At 45.8% G+C, this 26,971-nt stretch overlaps 1 protein-coding gene across 2 annotated transcripts in view; it reads left to right on the forward strand.

Moving 5' to 3' along the window:
* The window catches only part of cdh8 (cadherin 8), a 104,792-nt gene that overhangs the window by 30,524 nt on the left and 47,297 nt on the right, over nucleotides 1–26,971 (forward strand). For both annotated transcript variants that reach the window (XM_068577063.1, XM_068577072.1), the window contains exon 3: nucleotides 12,344–12,638. In XM_068577063.1, the coding sequence (XP_068433164.1) occupies nucleotides 12,344–12,638 (295 nt within the window). The remainder of the gene's footprint in view (nucleotides 1–12,343; nucleotides 12,639–26,971) is intronic.

Here is a 26,971-nt window from a genome sequence, read left to right on the forward strand (position 1 = left end):
TCTTCTCATAGGTAACACACGCTGCTTTCCAAGACCTGTATCAAAAGCTGTATCCCGTAGGGAGATGTGGTTTTTTTTGGGAGGTGGGAGGGGGGGGGGGGTGCACACAGACAATGGAAACATGCAGCGTCAGTCTGGACAAAGGATTGAGCTACAATAAAAGATCCGTCAAAATAATGCAGCGGCATATTGATCCTGCTGGAGAGGAGCTCAGAACTCCTACTCTCAGAAGTTTTCTACAAACAGGTCGCGACCCCTGTCTCTGTCTTTTGGCAGCGAGCGGGTCGGCTCGCCGTCCGTACATGACGGAGCGGCTCTTGGCATTCAATGTTACGAATGTTTGAGTGATCACAAGCAGTTTAGTGCCATTAACAATTGATGTAATACAGCTCCGGCCTGCACTGCAGTTCTCAGAAAAGGGCCCCACGGTGGAGGCTTGCCATAAGACAAACAAAAGTGCTTAGCAAAAGCTGTCAGAGCCCATTATTCAAGTCCCCCCTTCTCTCCTCTCCCCCCATACAGGAAACTTACTGGAAATTTTTCCGACGCCAGCAATGCACGCCTTCTCCAGCAGTGGCAGTTGGAATTGAAACTGGCTATAATTTGCAAGGCTTCTCAGGTTGAGAACAATGACTGTGACAGCTCGAACAGGCACTGTGGAGCACATCTGCATTTTTCCACAGGAATAAGCCCCAAAGAAGAGCTCCGGCACTTCATGTCTTCCAATTATGGAAATATGTGCACGTCTATATATACTATATATATATATATATATACGAAACACCTCTCGAAACATGCTAATTGCAATGCAAATCAGAATTAAGACTCTTGTTTCCCTGCAGGAGTCTCCACTAATTGTATTTATATATTATAATTTCTTGTCATTATGAAGTGTAATTCAGATTAACGCAATCTCACGGACGGTACAGTGCGGTTCAGCGTGTTCTCACAGTTTGCTCCGGCGTGTTTTCAATATTGTGAAGTAACTAAGTGTGTTGTACTCTTCGAGGAGAGGATAATAGAAATGTTACATAATAAAAACACCGATTGTCTTAAAACATGTGATTCATATGACTAAAACCACCGTAACACGGTAGAAAGTACTTCATATAACACCTATATTTAAAATATTATTGCCGCCTTTAGGGTGGTATTATAAAAACATATATGCTAAGCACATGTGTGAATTTCTTCAAGTCAATCGGACAATCCGGGCAGGGGCGTCGCCGGTCCCACTTCTAGGGGGCGCTAGAAAGACGTTTCTTTTGCCACAAATTTCCCGCCTATTTTATACGTCTGTTTTCACCAGGCCTGACCAGCGTGCAAAATTTGGTGAGTTTTGAGTTATGACAAGTCCCCCAAAAAGCAGTCCAAAGAGGAAAAATCTAAAAAAAATTATAATAACAGACCCTAATAATAGCTCCCTGCTTCGGTTTATTTAGTGAGGTGTTTACTGGGTTCAGGATGGGAATTATTACTTTATACTATGTGTATTAGTACAACTGGTTTAACCTTGTGGCTCAAATTAAACATTAATATGCACATATTAACAAAACATCTGACGCAATAGGTGTTGTCCTCTGCACGGTGCACCTTCATGAACCACGGCACATCTGAAAACATGTCTCATCGATGTCTTTATTTAGCCGTTAACTTTGCTGCAAGCGCTTCAGAAGTTTTCCTCGACTTCCCTTCGGTCAATTAAAACACTACAATTCCTCCCACTTGCCCAGACTCCGTTCCTGCAACACTTTTCTCCCCCCCCCCCCCCCCCCCCGTGAAACTCTCCCGTCTGCGTGCGTTGTTTGTGACATTTAACGAGATCACAGGATGGCATGTTTGACAGATGAGCTCGTGACGCTTTCAAATCCACGTCCACCCGCATTTACTCAGCGGTTAAACGATGAACAGCGAGAGGAAGACGAAGAAGACGCGGGGGGAAAAAAGAGAGAAAGAAAGCCCGCGAGAGAGTGAAAGAAAGAGGGCGGGAGGAAGGGGGGAGAAGGGGAGTGAGTCAAAACGTTGAAATATGAATTACAAACCCGAGCGGCGCCATCTGGACCGAGAAAAACACACATCATAGCGGAGAGCCGGCACATTGAATTAGACTTGCCACGGGATCCATCTGCACCTCGTGAAATCAATCTCATTCCTTGATTTGATTAGGTCGGCCACGCCGAAGAAAGAGAAGACTGTTGTGCTCCTTGATTAAGCTTGTTTGGCTTCGCACCCCTCCGCACCCACACACACACACACACACACACACACACACCCCGCCTCCAGCACGCCGTGTATACCGATGAGTTCTGGGCCCGCAGGTAGGGTAATGACAGTAGTCGGGGTTAATGCCGGAAAAAAAATCTACCTCTATTTAACACTCAGCGTGTGCGCCGCAGCCGAGCTCGTTTGTACCTTTTTCTTTCTTTTTTTTCCACGGTTCGTTGTTTGGATCATTTCTCTCTCGTATTGTGTTTCTCTTCCCGTGAGCAGGGTTTCAAAAAGGCTTCACCGGAAGTCGCCTCGTCTTGTTTTTTTCTGCCGTCGAGGGTCGCGTCGGCAACGCACCGAGTGTCTGAGGCGCTCTTGTCGTAACAACAACAAAACAAAAAAAAGACAGAAGATGGCTCGCATATGCGAGAGGTCACTCTAGGAAGTGAGAGCTGCTGGAGCCGAGAGCCTGGCTGCATTATGCAGAGTTGTTGTTATTTCCCTCCGTCCCATTCTGTCTCTCTCTCTTTCTCTCTCTCTCTTTGCGGTGAGGTGACACTGTACCCTGCCCTGATTAAAATGCATCCTCCCATGCATCCATACTCACAAACAAAAGGCTTTTCATGGGTGGCTAAATCTAATTGTGTTGCCCCCCCCCCCCCCCTCCCTCCTCTTCACCTCCTCCCTTGTACTAAAGGTAGCTGCTTTGACTTTGACTTATTCTCCGGAAGCAATAATACGCCGCCGGCGGTGAATGCAACACGTGTGCCATTGCTCAAAAGTGCAAGGATGGACACGGAACCCATTAGCCCTGATTGACCTCGCTGCAGATTGCACACAAATCGGGCACAAATTGTCACGTGTTTTTTTCTTAGTCTCATTAATTCGCGATTGTCCGGGGAGGAAAATAAAAACAGCATGAAAGTGGACGGCGGTCGCTTGCTGTTGATTCAGTCCTCTGTTCAATAAAAGGGGGAGAGAAGAAGAAAAAAAAGAGCCGTGTGAAGAAGGTGTAACACGAGCAGCGTCTCCACTGATTGTAATTACTGTAGCCGAGTGGACCGGGCTTCAATTACAAACCGTCACCTTTGCTCGCCTGTGGTTCATGACACCGTCTCTTTCCCATTGTCTCAGTAAGGAAAGAGCGTCGCCAGTGATAATAAATGAACAGGGGAAAAAGGAAAGGTACTCCTTGCCCTTTTTGGCCTCTATGAATATCATGTGTGACCTCTCAGAGGAGCAGCATTGATTATTGTTCCATTGCAACACATGACAAGAATCCCCACGGACCAACAATAGACGAAAATGTGTTTCTCGTGACTCAGCGAGAGTCACGTAGATATATGAATCATATAGGTGTTTCAGAATGGACGTCAGTTGAGGAGTCCACCGTATTTCATGTCGCCTTAATTCCCGAGGAACCTCTTTGATTTCCAATGTCCCAGAAACCACGTATGTTCTCGGTATGGTTGGCCTCCAGTGAAGTCTGCTGCGGTTCACACCAGAAGGGAACTTTTCTGTCCAATTTGATAAAACGCGACGTGCCACAAGACAGACTGGAGGGAAAATGTTCCCAAGAATAGCTAAGTGTATCATACATCATGCATTGCGCCATCTGTTCGGTACATTCAAAATGTTATTGCAATATTTAGAATTACAGATTATTCATGTAGGTGTAATTAACACAAGTCGAAAAATCCAACAAATGGGAGGAAGCCACAATTAATTTCCAGACATGTTTGAGCAGAATCCATCCGGAGCAACTATTAGGCTTCAGTTGCCCCGGGGCGTTCGGATAGAGATAAAATTCAAAAAAAGGTAGCTAATTTTACCACTTTTGGCAATGAATTACTCCCGTTGATCCCTCTGCGATACTGGGCCCTCTTGAATGAATTCTTTGGATTTGTTCTCTTCTGCTTGGGTCCCACCGACCAGATGAGGAGAAGTGGGTCACAGTAAGAGATCTGAATAGAAACAAAAGGTGCTTTCGTGAACTAGTCCACGCAGCCTTGGGGGTTCCCATACATTTTACATAACAACATGCAATCTCCTACATATTTAATGGGATACATGACATTTTTCCAGTGCCATCACCATGGTCTGGACATGCAACCTCGGTTAAACAAGTCTGCCGTCTTCACGCCGTCGGGGGGTTTCACCAAACATGACATTCTGAGTCAACACAGCGCTGCATTATACAGCACATTTTCATGCGTTCCACGCGCCTTTGTCGGTTTGCATCTTTTGTGACACGAAATCACATCAAGTGCTCCTAAAAAAGTGGTGGAAAGCAACTCAAGTACGGCACTGAAGTACAAATTTCATGCACTTGTACAATACTTTACCCGTTGAAAACTGTGGAAGCCATTCTGGCTCCAGACCTTCTTTTCCCCTGAGTTTCAGTCGTCGTAGGAACCCCAAATTAATTCCGATACTTGTGTTTATTGGATGTATTTTTTCCAGCAAAGTCTTGGGAAAAAAATGTATATCTGCAAAAAAAAAAAAAATAATTTTTTAAATGTAACTATGAACATCCAGCTTGATATGAGGCAGATTCCCCAAAAAAGTGTCCTCCAGCTGTCAATAAGACACTTTTTGGAAAGATTAGGACCTAAAGAATCAGAATCTGCAACAACAAACAAAGCCTTGGCCTGTTAGGAAGGAGTTTCAGTCATAAAAATGGAAAGATTACGTATTTTATGCCAAAAGATTGTCTAATTGGGGCATGCTGGGACGTAACGTGGGAGTGGGAGGATTGCCAAAAGGTTAGGTATTCCTAAGTTTTGTTTTTTTCCCTAGTACTCCATTACACTTGAGAGAAAAATATAGTATATTCAACTATAGCTATTATTTCAAGCTGTTCTCATATATTGTTTGTATCTACAACATAAAATGCGTTTCATACGAGCTCTTAAAAATGTGTATGTGTCTAACATAACTGTAAAACCAGGAAGTCTAAAAAGAGACTTTCACGCCGTTTGTGTCCCGTTTGAATCCCCTCGTCACAACAATTATGTAAATCCTTCCGAAGATATTTTAAACTAAATGTTGCCTTATTTGTCACCTAATTTCTGCACATGAAACGAATGAGCCACTGACAAATTTGTTTATTTATTTCGTATAAACCCAACCAAGTAGTAGGAAAGTAGCGCACATTCTTTCTTTTTTTTAAATGACTCAAAACGCAAAATAGGAAATATAATGTTTTCTAAGAAAGATGAAATCAGTCGTCCCTGTTGTCCCTTTGGGTTTGTGGCAGCAGCGTGTCACATGTTTCAGATGTGTATCAGTCGTTTCACTTCACCAAAGACAATTTCTCAGCCTTCAGTAACAGTTTGAAGCTCAAAATAAACCCTTAAATTGTCCAAAACCTTTGTTTCTTTTCTTCCTTTGCGTCCCAAAACATGATCTCATGATGCTTCAGAGTCATCCGGAGACCCTTTGCAGGACTCGTCTGACGGAAACCACTGGACTCAAACTGTATCTTTAACATAGTCACAACCAAGAAGCTACAACTTACCCAGCTAACAGGACAATGCTACATTGCTGCGTCTTCCTTTGTCATCTAACGATGCCATATAAAACAATATATTCGTCGCAGGGGCTTTTTTTCTTCTTGGACTAGTACTTTTCCTTTCGATGCGTTAAGTACATTCCACTGATAACGCTTCTGTTCTTTGTTTTTTCATTGTGTAAGGATCTGATTTCCACTAATGATAAATAATGTATCGTATATATGTGTGTCACTACGTTTTCACCAATTAAAATGAGCAATAATAGTAAGTAACCATTACCGAGGAGGCATTTGGATCAGGCAGTCCTGCGTACGAGTGCAGTCTGTTCCAGTACACGGGAGCTGACAGGCGGCATCACAGTGACAGCATCTCCTCCCCCTCACTCCCCGATCCAGTCCCCCTCGCCTCCTGCAGTCCCAGTTGCTCCGTACATAAGAAGGGAACACTTGTCCTATCTACAATTTGCCTTGACAAGGAGCAAAATCATTAGTTCCCTCTGTAGGCTACACTTAAGTATGTAAAACTCAGGCCTGAGGCCGCGCGGGTTGTAGGCTCTTACTCATTAGGACACAGTGATTATTCAAGTGATTGCCTTAAAAAGCTCATCCTCAGCGGGGACGGGCATATTTCCTTCTCCGACTGAGAGGATAAGCAGTCCCATGCAGCCCCTTATACTGGGAGCTGTGGTTGGCAAATGGAGGTGTGCATGTGTGTGTGTGTGCATGTGTGTGTGTGTGTGTGTACCAATCAGAGAGTACTTTAAAGTACTGCCACAAGATCATTTCTTCAGTCAACCAAGGCTTTCTTCATCATGCCGGGTTGCAGCTTCAATCTATACGCACCGATGTCTCTCTTTTCATCACAGCAACAGCGGCTAAAGGAGAGAGAGCCATAATAACTTCCCCAGTCCGTAAACACACACACATACACACACACCCACACAAACACACACTAATGACACATCCCCCCCCCCACTTTATGATAGATTCTGTTTACATTCAGACAGTGAAGCAATCACACTGTGTCCTTTGGTTACAAGCAGAAAGAAACTCGACGCATGACAGCTGGAGTGCATTGCTTTATTTTTCAAAGAATCTAAAGGCTTTTTTGTGTCGACTTTCCCGCCGTCCTGCTAACGGCTCCATCGCCTCTGTTACCGCTCAGATGCAGAGTAAACACAGACAGGCACGATGATCTATGTGTCCAACCAACCTGTGTATGCTGTGTTGGTGCAGACTGCATTATAGCACACACACACACACACACTCATCAGTTTGCTGCTTGTTTCCTAAATGCCACAGTCGATGTCACTGATTCTTGGTGCTGTTTTTAGTTGCCCAGGCAACTCAGTTAATGACAGGGACCTGTGACAGACCCCCACCCCGCTTTCAGTAATTGTACTGTTTGATGACCGCTTGTGCACTCCAGTGCGAAGGCTGTCTACAAAGTGGGCGACCGAGGCATTTTAAAGGAGCCATCAGCGCCGAGAACTGCAGCCGGTTCCAGCCGGCTCGGTTCAACTTTCTGGGAACGCGGCGTCAAAGTGGCAGTTTTTGGCGAAAGCGAGAGTCGATTGATTTTTAGATTCTTCTCACAAGAATGCACACGGTGTGCCATTTTTGTTGTCGGGTTGTCGACTGAGTCACCCATCCGTGGTTTGCGTCTACTTGGCTTGTGCCGCCTGGGTCAGCTGTACAAAGCGGTAACGCGGTATAAATGTTACCTGTTGAGGAATCAATCCATTTAAAATGGAGAAAATCCAGCAATAAGCCTGTGGTGTGGTTGATATGTATCGGTGCTGTTTAATCTCGTATAGCCTCAGTGCTTGGGCTGGTACTGGGCCAGAGGTGACTGGCCGTCGGGGAGTTGGGGGAAGACTCCTGAAAGGTCGATTCATTCCAGGCCCAAACCGGCTGCTGTTCATAAAGTGGTTTTTTTTCATTTTTGAAGTTTGCGATGCCAGGAGTTCCTCTATGGTCCCCGGCCTCGGCGTGGGCCAGCATGGCCCTCACCGCCACAGACAGCACAGAGTGGAACGCTGCCTTGCCAGACTGGGCCAATCTCATACTTTGAATATTCAAAAGGGACTCCAGTAGGCCCTCTCAATTTGGACTGGTGTTTCTTTTGTGTTGTTTTGATTCAGTGCACTTCAGCAGTGGTGCCATGCTTACACAAACTGAGGAGGCAGGTGTCAGAGTCCCTTACACTAGAACACCAACGTTAAAAAAAGTCACACCGTCACTAGCGTCGGTTATATTTCACCCGATATAATGTAACTGATAAAATATACTTCCCATCAGAATATATTAAAATACAACAATACAAAAACATTGAAGAACTCTTCTTTTATCCTGTAGAACTTCTCATGAAACCAAAATCATGGGAGGAGGACCCAGAAAAAAGGCTTAAAATCTGGTGAAAAATTAGGGAATCGTCAAAAAAAAAAGTATTTAAAATATATACATAATGGAGCTAGGAACTTGTTCATTGGTCCACATGTTCAAGACACGCCCACCTTCAATAAGATACGCCCACCTTCAATAAGACATGCCTACCTTTAATAAGACACGCTTAACTTTAATAAGGTACGCCTACCTTTAATAAGACACGCCAACCTTCAAAAAGACACATCCACCTTCAATAAGACACATCCATCTTCCATAAGACACGCCTACCTTCAATAAGACACGCCCACCTTCAATAAAACATGCCTACCTTTAATAAGACACGCTTAACTTTAATAAGGTACGCCTACCTTTAATAAGACACGCCAACCTTCAAAAAGACACATCCACCTTCAATAAGACACATCCATCTTCCATAAGACACCCCTACCTTGCATAAGACACGCCTACCTTCCATAAGACACGCCTACCTTCCATAATACACGCCTACCTTCAATAAGACATGCCTACCTTCCATAAGACACGCCTACCTTCCATAAGACACGCCTACCTTCCATAAGACATGCCTACCTTTCATAAGACACGCCTACCTTGCATAAGACATGCCTACCTTCCATAAGACACACCTACCTTCCATAAGACACGCCTACCTTCAATAAGACACGCCCACCTTCAATAAAACATGCCTACCTTTAATAAGACACGCTTAACTTTAATAAGGTAAGCCTACCTTTAATAAGACACGCCAACCTTCAAAAAGACACATCCACCTTCAATAAGACACATCCATCTTCCATAAGACACCCCTACCTTGCATAAGACACGCCTACCTTCCATAAGACACGCCTACCTTCCATAAGACACGCCTACCTTCCATAATACACGCCTACCTTCAATAAGACATGCCTACCTTCCATAAGACACACCTACCTTCCATAAGACACGCCTACCTTCAATAAGACATGCCTACCTTCCATAAGACACACCTACCTTCAATGAGACACACCTACCTTCCATAAGACACGCCTACCTTCCATAAGACACGCCTACCTTCAGTAACATCAGTGAGCAGCATGAAGTTACACAAAGACCAATGAAAATAACACAATCACTATCGCTTAGGTTAAATTATCTCTTAATATGCTTTGTTTATCTGTGGAAGCACTTTGTAAACCCTGTTTCTAAAAGTGCTATATAAATAAAGTTATTATTATTATACTAGAAGAAAACTGACAATAACAGACAAATGTCTTTCGGTTCGCTTCCTTCAAGCACTCGCATGAAGGGCCTCGTCATCTCAAAGTCGCAGACTGAATTTCGGCCCCACGGGCCTCCGCACGTTGCCCTCCACCTCGGTGTTGAACAAGTCAATGACCCAAACCGTGGTCTGTGGATACCTGTGGATACCTGTAAGAGCATTCAATTCATCTGGAACGTCATGTGGTCGTTTCAAATTGAAATCTTTGTGAGAACGGTCTGCTAGCAGATCTAAAAGCAGCTGGAACTGTTGATATCTCAACATATAACTGTTTCTTATAGTCCGCTATCTGTTTTATTGGCTGAATTACTTTTTTTTAAGGATTCTTACTTCATCCACAATATAATAATGCAATTAAGTCACACGTCACTATATTTTCCTTCACTGTTGTGTTTGTCAAGTACTCAATAATAATATCTTACGTTACATTTTTCTGAGCTTTTCACACTGTAAATCAACGCATGAAGCTCCAAATGTGAACCATGACAAACTTTATTGTTCCTTATCAAACGTGACAAAGCAGATCACACCAGATCCTCTGCTTCCACAATACACATTGACATATGCACTGCATAACTGTCTGCCAGAGGGATCGCAAATTCACTCACAGCATTTTGCGAAAAAGGAAACCCAATAAAATATCTTACAGTAGCTTAGACTCCAGAACAATGACTTCAGACAAGACAAAAAGACGCTGCACCCACTAGTTGATCCTCTGATTGTGTACATTTAGTAAAACCTTTTACGGGAAAATACATTGTATATTTGCATTGCTGCCCGTGTGAAAGGTTTCCATTCAAAATATTCGCAGCGTGTTTTGAGCCTTTCTGTATTGTCTGTTTGTAAAGGCCTTCATCTGGTTAAAATGCAACCAAATGAACTTGATAATTGGTACAAAAAATACACAGTGTATGTATATTTAACTGTTTGATGACCAATCAAAAGTTTGAATCTTCTGCCTAGTCTGTCACATTATCCAAAAGCGCACATCAATTCACTTCATGTGTGCGGATTCTTGATTATGAAATCCCTTAAATTCACATAACGATGTGCACTTACCCTCCTGTTATGTCCCTCATCAGCGGACGGTGCTCGCACGGCAGCCATGGAAGTGGAGGTGTTCCAGCTTCACCTGGTGGACCTGACAGTTCATCTTGACCTTGAATTTGCTTCGCAATTCTGTTTTAATGTCAAGTGAACAAAGCGAGTCTTAAGCGTCAAGGACACAAGGAATTAACTGTTGATGGGTTGCAAAAAACATGATCGCAACCAAAGACGATACGCAAGCTGAAATAGTCAATTTTCTTCCCATTGAGGGAAAGTCACACATAGGGTGGGGAAAAAAAAACAAAAAACGATGACAGACCATCATTAATTTGAGCTCATTTAAAGAGTTTCTCAGTGTGCAGGATGTTGCGAGGCATTTGTGTTAATGAGCTACATCATTCATGTGAAATGATGGCACAATTAGGAAAACAAAAGTGCAAGGTGTGACAATTTAAGTGAATGTGCTTTGTCAGTGTCTGCAAACAACACCTCCGAGACAGTATATGCATGAAAGCCGGCTTATAAAAACATTGCGGGGGGTGGTGGTGGTGAGGGATGGAGGGGTGTAGGAGTGGAGGAGAGCGGGTGGGGTGGTGGGGGGGGGGTTTAGAGGTCGGTGTTTTTTTAACCGACAGATTTCCACCTTGCCATCGCGCACGCTCACCACCGCGCTCCCACAGGATCCTCTATTGAAAACGCCGCGGCAGGAAATGGAATTAATGCTGCTGAATACAGATGTTTTGATGCGCGCCTGAGCGTGCTCAGTTGTGTGTGCGAGGCGGCGGAGGCGACTGTGTGTTTTTTTGTGCGGCATGCATATTAACGAATAACTACAAACTGAAAAAGAAGAAGGCTGCCAGCCGTGTTCCAGCACCACTGCAACATTGCTGGATTCGCTGCTCCCCCCCCCCCCCCCCCCCCCCCTCCTCCTTTCTGAAAGTCACTCACCTTGGGGATCAAGAGGCTTATTTGAAAGGTGACTTACAGAAAAAAAAAGAAGTGCGCTTTCTGTTTATGTGAATTAAAGAAAAGTTCCTCGCCTCCCTCATGGCGAATCCCCGCACGCCGTCTCTCTTTTTTATTCTCTGACCTCTTTTGTGCCGCACCATTATATCTCCTGCACTTCAGTTTTACCTTTTTAACCCGCGCTCATTTTTCGCTTTTTCATCGTCCACAGATGTTTTAACCGCCTTATGCGCCATTGTCAGACTCATTAGTTATACTCAGCCCGCGCGGCGAGTGGGAGCCAACCACTCAGCCTTGCACGTAATGCAGCTTTAGTCAACTAATGAAACTGTAATTACAAAAGTAATGAGCAGCAGGCAGTATTGTCCAGTAACTTCGGGGCAAGCTATTGGTGAGCATGAATCACCGCGTGCAGAGTTTCCCTCTTTAATCTTTTATGGATTCTGATACTTTTCTGCCCTTGCTGTGTTATGGAATCCACATTCAAAGCACTTCTTGCTTCTTCGTTCCGTGGATTCTCCGACTGCGGGGAGCAATATCCCCCCACAATGTGTGTTTGTATGATGTATTTGCGATGTATAATGAGGAACAATGTAGGCTAAGGTCCATTTCCCGTGCTACTTATAAAGTTATGGCCCCCAGCGGGCCTCATTTAGCAAAGTGTAGGCTATGTTGAGCCACGTTTAGTATCCCTGCTACACTAGTTGCCGCAAAAGCGCAGCAGCAAAAGAACAACACATTACAGCCCATACTGTTCACTTATCTGCATTTACACGGGGAGAACTTCTAGAATGTGCTGAGCGCATCAACCTGCATTTATTACACCCCCCTCTCACCTCCACCCACACGTCTCTGTTTCCACGGTGGGGACTAAAACCCAGAACCCTGCTCCACCTTTTAAACCGCTCTTTTCTTCTTCTTCTTCTTCTTCTTCTTAATTGCAGCTACACACAGACTTGGATGTGGGCGGCAAGAACATCAAGTACGTCCTGGCGGGCGAGGGTGCCGGCACCATCTTCGCCATCAACGAGCTGACGGGCGACATCCACGCCATGAAGAGGCTGGACCGCGAGGAGAAGGCCGAGTACACGCTGACGGCCCAGGTGGTCAACGCCGACACGGACGAGCCCTTGGAGCCGCCGTCCGAGTTCATCATCAAAGTCCAGGACATAAACGACAATCCGCCGCAGTTCAACGAGGGCCCTTACCGCGCCTCCGTTCCAGAGATGTCTGCTGTTGGTGAGTCAACAACGGCCGGGCGGCCTTTCCCGTGCGCGCCGCACACAGCAGCCTAATAGCTGCGAGAGATTTCCGAGACGGCTGATCTCTAATGGGCTATTGCGTAAAAAATAATGAGTGGATGGGAACAAGAGGGAAATGAGTATGCCTATTTACATGCATGCTTGCTATGAGTATCCCGGCAAATGGAAATATGATAAATCACTCCAACTTCCCCCCATAGCTCACTGCTAGGCGGCCTGATGCTAATGTCACACAGTGTGCAGAACAGCCCACTCACAAACAAGTCCAACTAATACGATGCAAAAAAACAAGAAATCAAATTGTTGAGTTCTACAGAAGTAAAAGGGGGGGGGGGGGGGGGAAGCACATTTCAGACGCTATGGAAACATCAGCATATGAGGAAATAGCAGTTTCATTTATGGTAGGCATTTTAAAAAAAAAAGAAAAGGCTATTCTCCACTTTGCATAGGTCGGGAGCCATCCGTTCTATATGATGTGGTGCATTCAGGAAAATGTATTGCATTTCTTTAACATTCTCATGTGGCAGCCAGTGATGTGGTATAGCTGGTGATCACTGCGATCAAATATTTATGGGAAGTTTCGAGAGTTTAGAATTCAATGTGTGGAAAAAAAAACAGTTGGAGAGGAACTGGGAGCAGAAAGCACTGCAGAAGAACACTTTATTCCATATCAAAGACCCCCACAGCCATTCTTGACACAGTAAAGCAGTAAGGCTTAACACACCTCGCCGTGGAAAAGTCCGTGCACGGATGCTTTTTAATTCAGGATTCAAGCGTTTTAGTATAATCAGCCAAATAAAAGCATAAAGGCTTCGCGTTTACACCGTCTCTTAGCTTGTCAACAGCAACTGATGCTAATTGCCATGAGCTACCTTCCCTCAGTGCCCCGCAAACTGGCACTCATCCCGCCGCAAACACTTTCCATTTCGCCGTATGCTAATATATTCATGTATTCGTGTTCTTATTCCACCCATGCATTTAAATGACCACTGCATGATGATCACATAATTCAGATGTATGGCCCATCTAGGATTGGCAGAAGCTTGTAAGTGGATCAGTACGCTGTGTTTTTTTTTTTTTCTCCTTTCCCTTCAGGGGAGCCTCGCCACTGACCCCAGAGCAGCAGGAGTCTTGTTGAAAATGTTTCCATCAGTAGCAAAAAAAGGAGATCAGAGTGTGTCTTCATGCCGTTTTTGACATTGGAGGAGTTCAGCGCAGGGGTGCCGAGGTCTGTTGTTGGGCGGTATGCGCTTGTTATTGTGTGTGTTTTTTTTTCCTTAAGAGCATCCTCTTGTTACCTGTCACAAAGCTGACATAACACGCTAGGGCAGATGGTGCTAGGTATGTAGCGGCATCTCTTTGGTAAATCCCATCTGTGGGTTGCATCCTTTTTTTACGTCGGTTCTTGGAGGCGACGGCGAGTTCGCTCTCGGCTCCGCGTGATCGTGACTTTTATCAGACGCCGTTGAGGCTGACGCCGCCGCCACCGCCACCGCCGCTACAAAAAGGAACAAAACACAGTGCAAAAGAATCCGTGTAAACACAGAAAAACAGTGAACTGTTGTTGTCTGAACTCTGTTCCTTGATCCCCGCTGCTCATTGTTTTGGATCTCGGCTGTTGTAGCTCTCTAAGGGTTTCGCCGGTGCGGTGCAGGGACGGCCACGGGGACGGCGTACGGAGGGAAGTGGTAGTTGACAGCGCTCTGTGATTCGCCGCTGGGAATAATGCATAAGAAATGGAAATCGGCATCTCTTTGTTGATTGTTGTTCCCTTTTGTCACTACTGATTAATTAAACATTCGCAAAAAAAAGCTCAGTTGTTAGCATGAAAGGCTTCCCCCACCCCCCACCGCCCCTTCTTCCTGCAACTAGTTTCCCTCTTGTTAAGTTTTCAGGCGGCATTGTGGGAAGAATGTGACGCTCCGGACAGACAAACAATAAGCCGCTCGTTTCTCTCTCGCCTCGTATCCATAAATAAAACGGTTTCTTTACAGTGGTGTTCCATCTCTTATCACGTGGAAATGGGGATTTGCGCAGGCCCCAGTGGATTACTGGAAGTGTGCTCTGGAGTGGATAACTAACAAAGTCCACAGGAAAAATAAACGGATGTTGGTGAGGTCCGCTGCGTATGCCCACCGCCACCACGAGAAGCTGGGAAGCGCTACCGTGTAATTATGGCACGTGCTCAGCGATGCCGCATTACGTCTGGTGTTGAGTTTTGCTGAGTGCGCTGATGCCCACCTGTGTCGAATAATCAGAAATCTAATCCGGACCATAACGGGCTGGTTCTCGTGACGGTGTTATCCACTTACAGGGCTTGTCAGTTCCACTCCAGACTTCATCACTGTCTTCCCAGCCAGCTCCTGGCTTATCAGGAGCGTGTCCTCAGCGTATCAGTGAGACCGGGGACAAATATCAACACCCACCTTTTATCTGCCAAGGACTACAGCGAGATAGAAAACCCCCCTCATTGAATGTCACCATCCCCCATAGGAAGCGGTCCCCGCAGCCGGATGAGATATGTGACATGGGCCGCCGGGGTCGCCATGTTTCCTGTGTGCGGAGGAGCATAGAGGTTAATGGGAAATGAAGGAGAAAGACCTTTTGTTCTTCCTTTAAAAGGGCCAGTCGGATAAGACGTGTGGCTTTCCGTGACTTTTCTCTGACTTTCATTTTCCTGAATGGCTGAGAACGGAGGTGACTACCGTTCTAATTGTTCGGCGTATCGTCGCTTGGAGTGCCGGTGGAAGCGGAGAGCAGAACGCGGCGGATGTGCCGGAGAAGAGGCGGCCAGTCAGAATCCAGTTTGATCTGATTAGTGTAAAGAGCCAGGAGAAGTGTGATGTCAGGAGAGATTCTGTGACCGACATGCTTGACTGGCTGTTGCTATGTGGTGCTGTTTGACAAGGCGGGGCGGGGGGGGAGGAAAAAAACTTGCTTTTCCAAAATGTCAACCGTTTAGTAGCGAGGGAAAACCGCCGTGTTTTTAAAGCTGCATTCATTGATTCTTTTGTGCACTTTCATGGGGGTAGTGGAACAAGCTGACAACATTCAGAGTCTTGTTACTGGCCACCTGACAAATAGAAGCCCAATGCTCACTCCTCTTTTAGATCTCTTTTCTCCATGCACCATTTGTGTTCGCTAGCTAATTGCTACTGTTGTAGGCCATGTCATTTCGAGAACAGCTGCCTGCCATGGCTGGAAACAAGGTTGTGGGCAAGAAAACAAAGACAGTGAATGAACAGATGAACAGACGATAAAGTGCAGGGGCCTGGAGAGCTCGGCACACTGTAATGTTACAAAACCTAAACGGCTGCAAAGAGAGAAAGCACGAGCAAATACAGAAACAAGTCCAACACAACACAAGGGAAATGTCGGCTGGGTACTGTTAAAAAATACCGGCCCCATTAAATAGATACCGGTATCAGTAGAGTACTTCATTTAACAGCCATCGTGTGAATGAAAGCTGTGTGTTTGTGCCTCGAACCGCCAAACCTTTTCGTTGTCCTCGCCGGTTAAAAAAAAACGTTAGCACAGCGCTCTCGCCGTTTTTAGCGTTGTTGGCACCGTTAGCTGCCTATTCCGATAGCGGTAGTGGGTCAACTGTGATATTTCAGTCAGTGAGTACTGGAAAAAATTCTAAATACACTTTCGATATTGTTAAAAAATATACTGTTATTTTAAAATCAAAGCTATTAGCTATGTATTTGTATGAGCGTAACACTTCCTCGGGTACCTTTGTTCTCTTGTAACACCTGTGTTTGAATGATTCAGAGCAATTTTTTTCTCAATGCTATATGCAAATGTCTTTTCTCTACTTAGTAGTAGTTGTAAAGGCCCTGTACAGTAGTGCAACCCCATCTCGGATAAATAACGCAAACTAATTTGCGTCCCAATTATGTTTTGATGAGAAACGTAATCACCGCCTATTAATTCCTCAGAGAAAGTTTGTCTTTGAGAGAATGTGTGGGAAGGATTAGGTGAAAAATAAAAAGCTCTTTGGTTCAGGTTGGGAAAAGATTGTGGTTTCAGTTAAATGTTAATAAAGACATAATGTCCCTAGCTTCAAGTCACTGCAGACATTTATTTTTGTATTAAACCAAGACCACAATCTCTCCTTTCCCTCGACCGAGCGCCTAAACGTGACCATAACAAGTCTCATAAGGGTTCAGTCGTTACAAGCAGATGTTGTCTTCACAGATCTCAGATTCACTTGCTAAATATGTGAATCATCAATTTGATTAAAAAAAATGTGTTCCCTCCAACACACATTTCCTGCTGCCGCTTATTAGTAGGATATCAATGTATATCTTGGGAGGTGGTTGTGAACTGCAGATTAGATCTCTGTAGGTTCATCACTATTACAACCCTTTTCATAATGCACATAATCATTTGATCTATTGTTAATATAAAGATATTAATTAGTGCAGCTTTAACCATTTTTTCTTTGGGGGGGTGGGGTATTATCTAATTGATTTAGTTTTATGTGCTTTACAAATCCATGGCTTGTTTAATTTCCTCTGCTTCTACTCATCAGGCAAGTAAATGATGTGGTCTTTTCTTTTTTAATTGAAAGATAAAAAATCAAATCAAATTAATATTTACTCTACCTCTCCACATCCCCCCCCCCCCCCTATATTCTCAGTTTCATACGTATAATCTTTAGATAATTATGCTTCACTGCGACTTCCATTAAAAGAGAGTTTGTAGCTTGTTTGGGAAAAGCCTGGCCGTGATTACAATTCTAATTCATTTGCACGGATTGCACGGATCTCTCAGGATTAGTAGACCCAGTTTCCCTGTTAATGGGGGTCTTCGACTTTAAGGCCAGTACAAGCTGACAAATCCTCCCCCTCCCTCGTATGTCTGTCGACCATATGCTGGAATTACGCGGCACTGCTACCCTTCTGCAGCTAACAAGGGGGTTGTGATGTAGCTGGAAATTACAAAGTCTGCTTGAAGTGACGCTTCAGGTAATTAGGAGGAGGTCGCTAGACCATCCTCCCCGAGCGAAGGGAGAGCGAGGGAGGGGGGTTTGGGGTGTGTGCGAATGACAATAATTGCTACACCGCCAAACAAACTTGCCGAAAGTTGTTGCGCCGGATGGGACCCGGTACGAGAGCGGCCCCCGGGAGTGTCGGGCCGCGAGCGTGCTTCATTATCAAGGCGATTAATGAACGGACGCGTGGGCAGATGGCCCGCCGCCTCTCTCGGCGCGGGCCGCGCTCCCTGAAACCCCGGCAAAATGAGTACCTGCGCGGAAGCGCGGATCCCCGCCAAATGTGTCAAGATCTGCTAAATTGGAGCGCTGACGTAAAATTGAAGTGACATTAATAGATTACCTGGGGTTGATTTGCATTTTCAGAGTTATTATGGGTGCGAGGTAACAGGACTAACGGGCACAGCCGACTACGTGGGGCCTTAATGATGTTTCTGATTACGCTCTCATCACCGCCGGCAGCTGGGAAAATAAGTAAAGGCTTGTCATTGCAGATTTGGACGTTAAATGAGCAGACTTGATCAAAGGGAGACGTATGGAAATGAGCACGAGGCAGACCTTTATCAGAGCCGATCGTCTCGCGCTTCCAACGTACAGCAGAAGACGATCACAGATGATTTAATACGCACCGTTATGGACGTGATAGACTGATACATAATCCTACATGAAGGATAACGTTGTTAAATACTGCTGTATGTTCCATCAAAGAACGTGTCTCTGTGCTTATATATATCCATCTATATAACAATCTATCTATCTATCTATCTATCTATCTATCTATCTATCTATCTATCTATCTATCGCTTATCTAGGACTGATTCCTTCTGCTCCTCGCTTATTTTTTCCAGATCAATAAAGGGAAAGCTGAGCTATTTTCAGAGCATTTCACGCTCCACTTGAGCCAGATGTTTTTTTTTTTTTTATAAAAATCCCCTTCGTTGATACACCTAAAAATAGTGCTATAAATTGTGCTTTGCTGATCTCACAGTAAATCTTGCACACATCTTGGTCCTGGAAAGTCTCAGTCTGAATGCATTAAATGCAGTTTAACTTGAATAAACCCGAGCAGTATTTCAGGGTCACAGCAACCCACATAAGTAAAAGGAAGCGCATTTATAGTGCATCTTTTATCTGGCATTTCTCTGTCGAGCTTTGAGCAGAGAGTTAAGAGCGCGGGTGTCTGGTGTTTGTGTCTCTCTCCTCTCTGATCCTAGACTCGGCTCTGCAGCTTGGCAGATGGACTGAGTGGCAGGGAGCCTCTGGCCCTTTAACATAGTGGGCAGCTGGGCCAGACCTGGGCCAGAGCTGGACCAGTGCTGGGCCAGAGCTGGGGCCCGGGGCACATCTGACGAGCGGGCTCCGGGGCTGGGTGGGGACGCGGCAGACCGGGGACTGGCGGAGGGGGGGTTTCGGTAAGCTGTGGTGGTGATGGTGATAGTGATGGTGGTGGCGGGCGGCTCACAGGCAGAGCTGGGGTGACAGCGGGTCGGAGCGGTGAACCCCGGCCAAGGCCGCGACTCTCTCCCGGGCCCCTCTGTCTGCCAGGCGGCGTGCGTGCCAGCCTGCCCGTTACTGTGGACGTGCTAAATAGGGATAGGGCAGGACCTCGGAGGCACACAGGATTTAACTGACACGCTGGAGTTTCTCTGTAAATAACCCGCGACTCCGATCCATCTCACCTCGTTTGGCAACTGCTCTTGCGCAGCCGTGCAAGTGGCTTCCTCTGAAGGCGTGTTCTTCATCCACATCTGTTTCTGTCACCTGTCAATAACCCGGAGACTCCTTCTCTTTTTCCCCATTCCTCTGCACATCCGGTCTGCTTCGTGGCCGCGACACCGAGCAGCATTGCTAATTCGGCATCTCTCTGTTTCACACTTTGCCGTGCCACGGCCTCATGTACATGAGAGGGGGCCGGGGGAGAAGGGGGAAAATTCCCTAGCTTACAGATATACGTTCTTCAGGAGTAACAACACAACAAAGCGTACGCACGCACAGTCACAGCTGCTCAATATCACATGCAAATGTGTATTACTAATTCAGCAACTGTTATTCATGATCCAATGTCAAATTATGTATGTAGCATCATCAGTCACCGGTCCAGATACAGTAATGTAAGCCCCTTAAAGCCTCCTGGGGCGGTACTCTCTTTCTAGAGCGTGCAGACACAAACAGCACGCGCGCTTGTGTCTCGCGCACACGCCCAAGTCACACTTGCACAAGTGCCTATAAGTGCACATACCCCCTCTGCTTCAGCGTAACGCCGCGGCGCTCTTAAAGACGCCGTTGTGCAGGTGTAATTTGTCCTCGCTCCCTCGGGGACTCTCTCTCTCTCACGCACACACTTTTATTTATTTTTCTCTGTGCGTCTGCCTCCCTCGCTCATGCTCCCTTCTCGCTCATCTCTTTCGCTCCCTCTCGGGCTTCCCTTGTGTAGGTGGTGTGGGGGGGGGGGAGGACAAAAAAAGTAGCTGGCTTCTTGGTAATGAAGCCCTCCAATGTGATCTGTATGAGATTGCCTCCCCTCGCTGGCCCCGGCCGCCTTGCCCCGATGAATAGCAAAAGACTCTCAATTAGACGAAGGACAAAAAGCCGCTCTCTCCTCAGCCACAGCGTCGTTTCTCAAACAAAGTCGCCTCTTTTTTTATTTTTTATTTTGCTAAAGCCGTGTGGACGAAGAAGCGAGAGACGAGAAAATGCAAAAAAGGGAACGAGGTAATAACAAACAAAGCTCATGAAAGGGAAGGTAAATGAGGCAGTGTGTCGTGGGCCTGTTTTCCCTTCGTAATGATGAGGCGGAGGATGCGGAGAGACCGACACAAATGCCACCATCTGTTTTGTCGCAGCGGCTGTGATTATAAATGGATTTCATGCAACAGGGTCAACGGTGGTACGCTCTGGAACAGGAGGGAAGCAAAGGTTAAGAATGAAATTCAATTTTTTTCTTCTTCTTCTTCTTCTTTCACAAACCCCAAACCTGTCACGTCCCAGGTCACTGGACCCGTTTAATTAAAGTGTTTGTAGTGAAAGTTCTTTGCAGCCTTGGAGTGAATGTAAGACTCATCTTTCGCTGTCACACTGTCACACGCTGCTGATCATTGTATCAAGGTCAGTTAATCAATCTGAGAGGGAAAACAAGGACACGGCATCCTCCCTAGCAGCGGTACCGCAGGGCAGCAGGTGGGACTCATCCTGGTTTCGGCGCCTCATCGCCGGAGACACTGCTATGCCCCCTAATGGCCACTAGTGGGCAGATCCCCGCCGAGTTTGAGTCACTTTTAGAAGAACAAAACGTCCAAATGTGAGCAGCCTCGCATAACATTACATTAGATTGCATTTAGCTGACGCTTTCATCCGAAGCGACTTACAATAAGTGCGTTCAACCGTGAGAACAAACTCAGAACAACAAGCATCAGGAAAGTACAATTTCTTCAATAAAGTCATACTACAAAGTGCTGTCAGTAAGTGCCATCTGAGTGCTACTAAAGTGCTACTACTGCGCTACCTTCTTAATTCAAGGTGTAGTCGGAAAGGATGTGTTTTTAGTTTGCGACGGAAGATGTAGACATTTCCTGCTGTCCTGACGTCAATGGGGAGCTCATTCCACCGTTGAGGAGCCGGGACAGCAAACAGTCGTGACTTAGTTGAGTGTTTAAGGTGACATTTTGGTGATAGAATCTGAAACTTGATCAATTGATGAGGCGATGGACAGCAAACGAACAGCAGCTGGTTTTTCATTCCCTATAGTTCTAGCCTTCTCAGTTGTCGTGACGAATCGTTACCGGCATGTTTTTTCTTCGACGAAAACACATTTCTAAATTGGGTTTAGGAAAATTGTACTGGGCATTTGTCACTATTTTCAGAGCAATTATTGACACAATGATTGATTGATGAATGGATTATTTGTGAGGATAAACAGCAGATGAGTCTATGACGAAACTATTGTATCCACCCTTTGGTTTTCTGCTGGGCGACAAGTGGGTGGCTGAGCCAATGTTATCTGTTGGCTCTGATTGGAATCTGTGTGCTGCTCAACAGCCGTCGATGCGAGGCAGTAACAGAGACGGCTCGGCACAATGGAAACATAACTTCACGTGGAGAAAGCGACATTGTACCACGACCAGTACCTTTCATTTTAGCATTCAGCATTGGGCCTCCATGAGGTTGGGGACTTGCAAAGAAAGGTGTAAAAAAAAAAAGAGAGAAAGAATCTTGCAAATCGATACAATGGAAACAGAGCTGTTTCCAAAAAGGTTACCCTAATTTGGCATGTAATGTAATATTTGTTTAAAGCTTACAAAGCAGCATGGTTTGAACTGTCCTGTTCATCCCAGCATGAAAAGACAGTTTGTTTGAAATGTGCGCACCGCTTTAAATTTACACTGTAATAAAGGACATTTTCATTTTATTTCATTTGAATGAGTACTGCTGATGCTCCCAGTTAAAATCTGGTAAGACTAATGTGCCAAATGATTGGATGAGTCCGTGGATGATGGCAGCATTTTCACAGCTGGAAGAGAGAACTCGCACAGAACTCCGATAGTTTTCTCTTTTCCTGCTTTACATGCCGAATAACGGTGAAAAGTCAGCGTATATGTATTTTCTCCTGTCTTCATTTGCATGTTATGTATAGAAGTTATGGAAAGTAATCAAGGTACTTCATTTGCATGTTATGCTTGGGCAAGGTTATTGACTTTATTTTTTGATGTGGGTTACTTTAAAAATGTATTTCATAGCAATTACGACCGTAAAAGTTGTGTTATAAGCCGCTACTACCTTCGGCGGTTGTCCCCGCTAGCTCCACGCTGGAGTCAGCTAGCGCTGCGGCTAGTTTTCCACTAGCTCCCTGACAACCATCAAAGGTGGTGGGGCCGACGCCAGACACGTGCAACAGGGACACGGGCAGTAGCACGCACTAGCAGAGGGGAGCTAGCAGCAGCGCTAGCTGGCTACAGCGGGGAGCTAGCAGGGACAACCACCGAAGGTAGTAGCGACTTTTACGGTAGTAATTGCGGTAGAATATATTTTTAAAGTAACCCCCGCGACCTCAATTCCTGTAATGCAACTTCTTATCTTCTGTTAACCAAACTTAAACTACATCGTTTGAACCTCACACATCTCATGATGCAGGCTTTCTGTAAAAAATAAATAAATAAAAAAAAACTGTAGTCCCCAAACATATTTTTCTTAGGCTTGACAAATTTCACAAATAACCACAGAGTGAATTACACAATAATTGTCTTTTTTAATTTGTGTAGTTCTCACCATGTCTTGGACCGTGTACAACTTCAGCCCGACAGACGTCGGAGTGCTAATCGATGTTAACTGCTGTTCATATTCATAATCCCATCATAACAAGTGTCCATACCGCATCGTGAACCACAGATCTATTTAGAAGCCGTCTTCATTTTGTTCCTCCCGACAGGAAAAAGGGCTGTCAAGAGAAGCACCGGCCACACCGCAGCTCGTGCTGTCCTCTCTTCAGAGCCCCTCTGATGCCGCATCAGGCGAGAGTGGGAGTGACTGTGTATGGAAATAGAAACAGAAAGCAGGAACAACAAGGAGTTTGCTGCTCCGCACTTTGGTTTCGCAGCCTCGACAGTGAACACGGATGTGGCATAACAGCAGCGTTCCACACAAGCTGGGCCCCCTGACCTCTGACCCCCGAGCACACCAGTAACACACTGTTTCCAGCTCAGTCTGCGTTATAGCTGGATATAGTTACGCAACATTGTGACAATCCAACACTATTTTCGTTCCAAATAAAAACGCTGGGAATGACGACGATGTCATTTTGCGACGTACGGATGACGACCCCACCTGAATGGATGGATATATATATATATATATATATATACCTTATTCATTCCCAAAGGGAAATATAAATATCAAGGATGTATAAAGAAAAAACTGAATATGTACAACGACACAGGAGAGTATTAAATTAGGAAATTCAATTTCAACAATAAAGTAAGTGCAAAAATGCAAAGTGTATGTGTAGTGTAGTGTATATGAAGTGTATATAAACATGAGAAATTGCTGTAGATTGCTGTGAATTGCTGCGGTCATTAGGCAGTCGTACTCGAACAGTCGGTTCCTCACACACTCAGTCATACACACACTCAGTCATACACTCACTCACTAATTGCCCGCGCTTATTCTACAGATGACACACGGAGCTGGGCAGCATTTTCTCTCTCCTACACCGCTGAACTGTGTTAGGACTTTGTATTTAGTGCACACAACACAGCTGGAATTGAGCTATTATCAGTTATCTTCAAGAGGAATATATATATATATATATATATATTTTCTGATGAGTAAGACCGAACATATTAAAGCGAACATATTGTTTTTCCACAACTTAATTCCTCTGCGACACAAACGTTCCACTTCAAAGGACGCTGGAGGTGGGGCTTACTTCTCCCGCGGCCGAGTAGCGTCCTCAACACAGCACGGTGGCGCGCTAGTTAGCCGCTTCTCCGGTTCGCACCTCCGACTTGGCGAATGCTAACGCACATGTGCGAAGAAGTCGGGGTGCTTTCTCACACACGCATCCTCTCGTACACGGCCGGGACTCGCCATATTCATTATTGAAGAAGGAGGCTTGTATATATTTAATGTTGTGTTGTCGGGACTTGTCTTTTTTTTTCTTCTTCTTCTCTGTGCACTTTTCTGCTCTGCATTCATCCCTCTTTGCTCCTCCGCGTCTCCCTCCTGCTGCATCTGGCTTCGTGCGGTGCGTCATCCGCACTTATTCTTTGCTTTGTTTTTTTTGTTCAACACACACAAAAAAAAAGAGCTTTTACTCTGTGGCTTTGCAGCCAAAAGTCAACATGAATATGTGTGTGTGTGTGTGTGTGCGATGGAGGCTGTGCTCCCTTTTCATGCTTCAGGTGATTTTACAGTGTTGAACTGCGAGAACAGGATCCCCTGTACTCTCATCCCCTCTACGTATGCATTATTAATTGTCTGAGGTACCAACCATAGCGATTTGGACCCGGAAGGCACCCGGCACTCAGCGCCTAAAATTAAAAGCAGCGATTGCGTCCCATTGAAATACATAATTACTCTCTTTAAAGCTGCATTTGGCTCCCACAAAAGGACAGTGTAAACCTATTTTAACTGCGACAAAAAAAAGTAACACAATTACATAAAGAGTCAAACTAATGTCTTCATTAGCTGTTCTTTGTATGTGATTGTGATCGTGTGTGTGTGTGTGTGTGTACCTCTTCAATTGGCTACATCCCAGATTCCTACTGTCGCTGGACTGGAGGGGAGGAGGGATTGGTCAATGCAACATAAATGGGGGTGGAACACATTCATCAAGGTGGCAGAGATTTGAGACGAGGCTGGAGAGGCCCATCCAATCACCGGCGGAGAATAAAAGGCAGAGGCATAAAAGTCCGCGCAGCCAAGGTCATTTGAAAAAGAAGCCGATAAGACGAAAGGATCAAATCTCCCAGTGCGGGCGAGGCCCTCCTCTTGATGTCTGTCCCCATTAACTAAAGCCCTCGCCTGGCTCCGCACAGCCACAGCCACGCCTCAGCTGTCTGACACAATGAAGGGAAATATAGAAGAACAGACTCGTCTGCCACGCCGCGCTTTCATACCGCCATCAAAATTCATGGCTCCTGCTAGTCGTTTTGTCTTTTAACCTTTTTTTTTTTTTTTTTACGTTTTTGTTTCTTGTCCCAGGTGTTACTTTGAACGTTCATATTTCACACGAGAGACACCAGATTCAGGCTGTTTGTCGTAGCCCCCCTCCCCCCTCGCCTCTCCATCCCCTCTTCTCGTCCGTCTCGTCCGTCGTGCGGGCGGCTGACTCGCGGCATCACGCAGCCTTCCTCCGCCCTGGCCGCCTCCGTGTCGGAGCATTGGCAGCTGCATTGCTCCCCAACGCCGCAGTATGGATTTAGTCAGTTTGTGGTTTTACCACGGTCACAGTCTGGTGTCCAACCACACACACACACACGCGCACACACACACACACAGTCAATCTTACAGCAGGTTTACTATGTCACACTGGGGGCTGCTGTGTAATTGGGTGAATCTGCTCTCCAGCACGCTACAGAGATAGCCCTTTAAAATTTCACTTCACTTCTGGGAGTGTAAACAAACCTTGGGATTACTAGGGGTGTAAATCCACATTCCACCATTTCTGTCGCCCTCTTTTCCTCTCATCCCCCCCCCTTTCCATTCCCTCCACACACACACACACACACACACACACACACACACAATGTTTTGTCCGTCTGCCACCCACTTTGAGAGTTTAGGGAGCAGGCTCGGTGTTTGCTCAGTATTTGGAGTGTGTTTGTGCATCCGTCTGTCTCCCTGTGTTCCATGACTGTCGGCACGTTAGCTAGCGCGAGTGCCGGGTCTGTCTGCGGGGCGCGCCCGCGCGCACGTGTTTTTTAGCATGTCCGTCTCTACGTGGCGGCATGCAGCTCTCCGTCGTCTGCGCGTGTGATGGATTGCTTGTCAGACGGCGGCGTACAGCGGCGCTCTCACCGGCTGACGAAGACATTAAGTCGCCGGTCACGTAGACGTGGTTGCGTTTCAGCATTCCTCCGGGGAAAACGCTTTAACCCCTTTCTGGCATCCGGGACGGCTGTCAGATGACAGAGTGCATTACTTAGAAGGTGCTCGGGCGCTCACGCCCGCAGTACGGCGGGATTTCAGAGGAGTTCAGCGGCTTAATGCAGTCGTGTGGGAGGTGGAGGACCTCTGTCACGCAGTTGCTTTGAGACGGGCCAATCGCTGGGGTCGTGCTGTGGGCTGGAGCGCCGTGCGCCACCGCCGCGCTTAATGAAAATGAAAATGATTTTCACCTTGGCGGGATGTAAGAATAGACAATATGTAATAGACGGAGCACATCTCGCACTGCAGCAGCTTGGGGGAGTCGTTGCTGAGAGAGGGATGACAACGCTACACCCCCCCCTCTCCTTTGTTTTTAATGCAACGTCATCCTCAGCGCTGCTGCTGCCCCCAGAATATGAAAATAGCAGTCAGAGAGAGAATGTGAATGTTGGAGCTAGTGCTGAAATCCATTGTGCTCTCCCTGTTTCAGATAGCTGGGGAAAAAACACAACTGAGTAATATACCTAGACTGTGGATCCTCATAGTCCTCACTATAGCATGAGATATTCTTATATATTATACATTTTAAATGAGCAAAACTAGTTTTTAAACGCATAAACAACAGAGGAACGTGAAATACTCGCCTGTGCATATTCACACATCACAACTATCGACACACGGTTGTGTTCAACGACAGTGCCCTCCGATAACCAATCACGGCGGTTCAAAGT

This window comes from Clinocottus analis, unplaced genomic scaffold, assembly GCF_023055335.1.
Source record: "Clinocottus analis isolate CAN_PGR_092001 unplaced genomic scaffold, fCliAna1.0.p SCAF_1, whole genome shotgun sequence".
NCBI lineage: Eukaryota > Metazoa > Chordata > Actinopteri > Perciformes > Cottidae > Clinocottus > Clinocottus analis.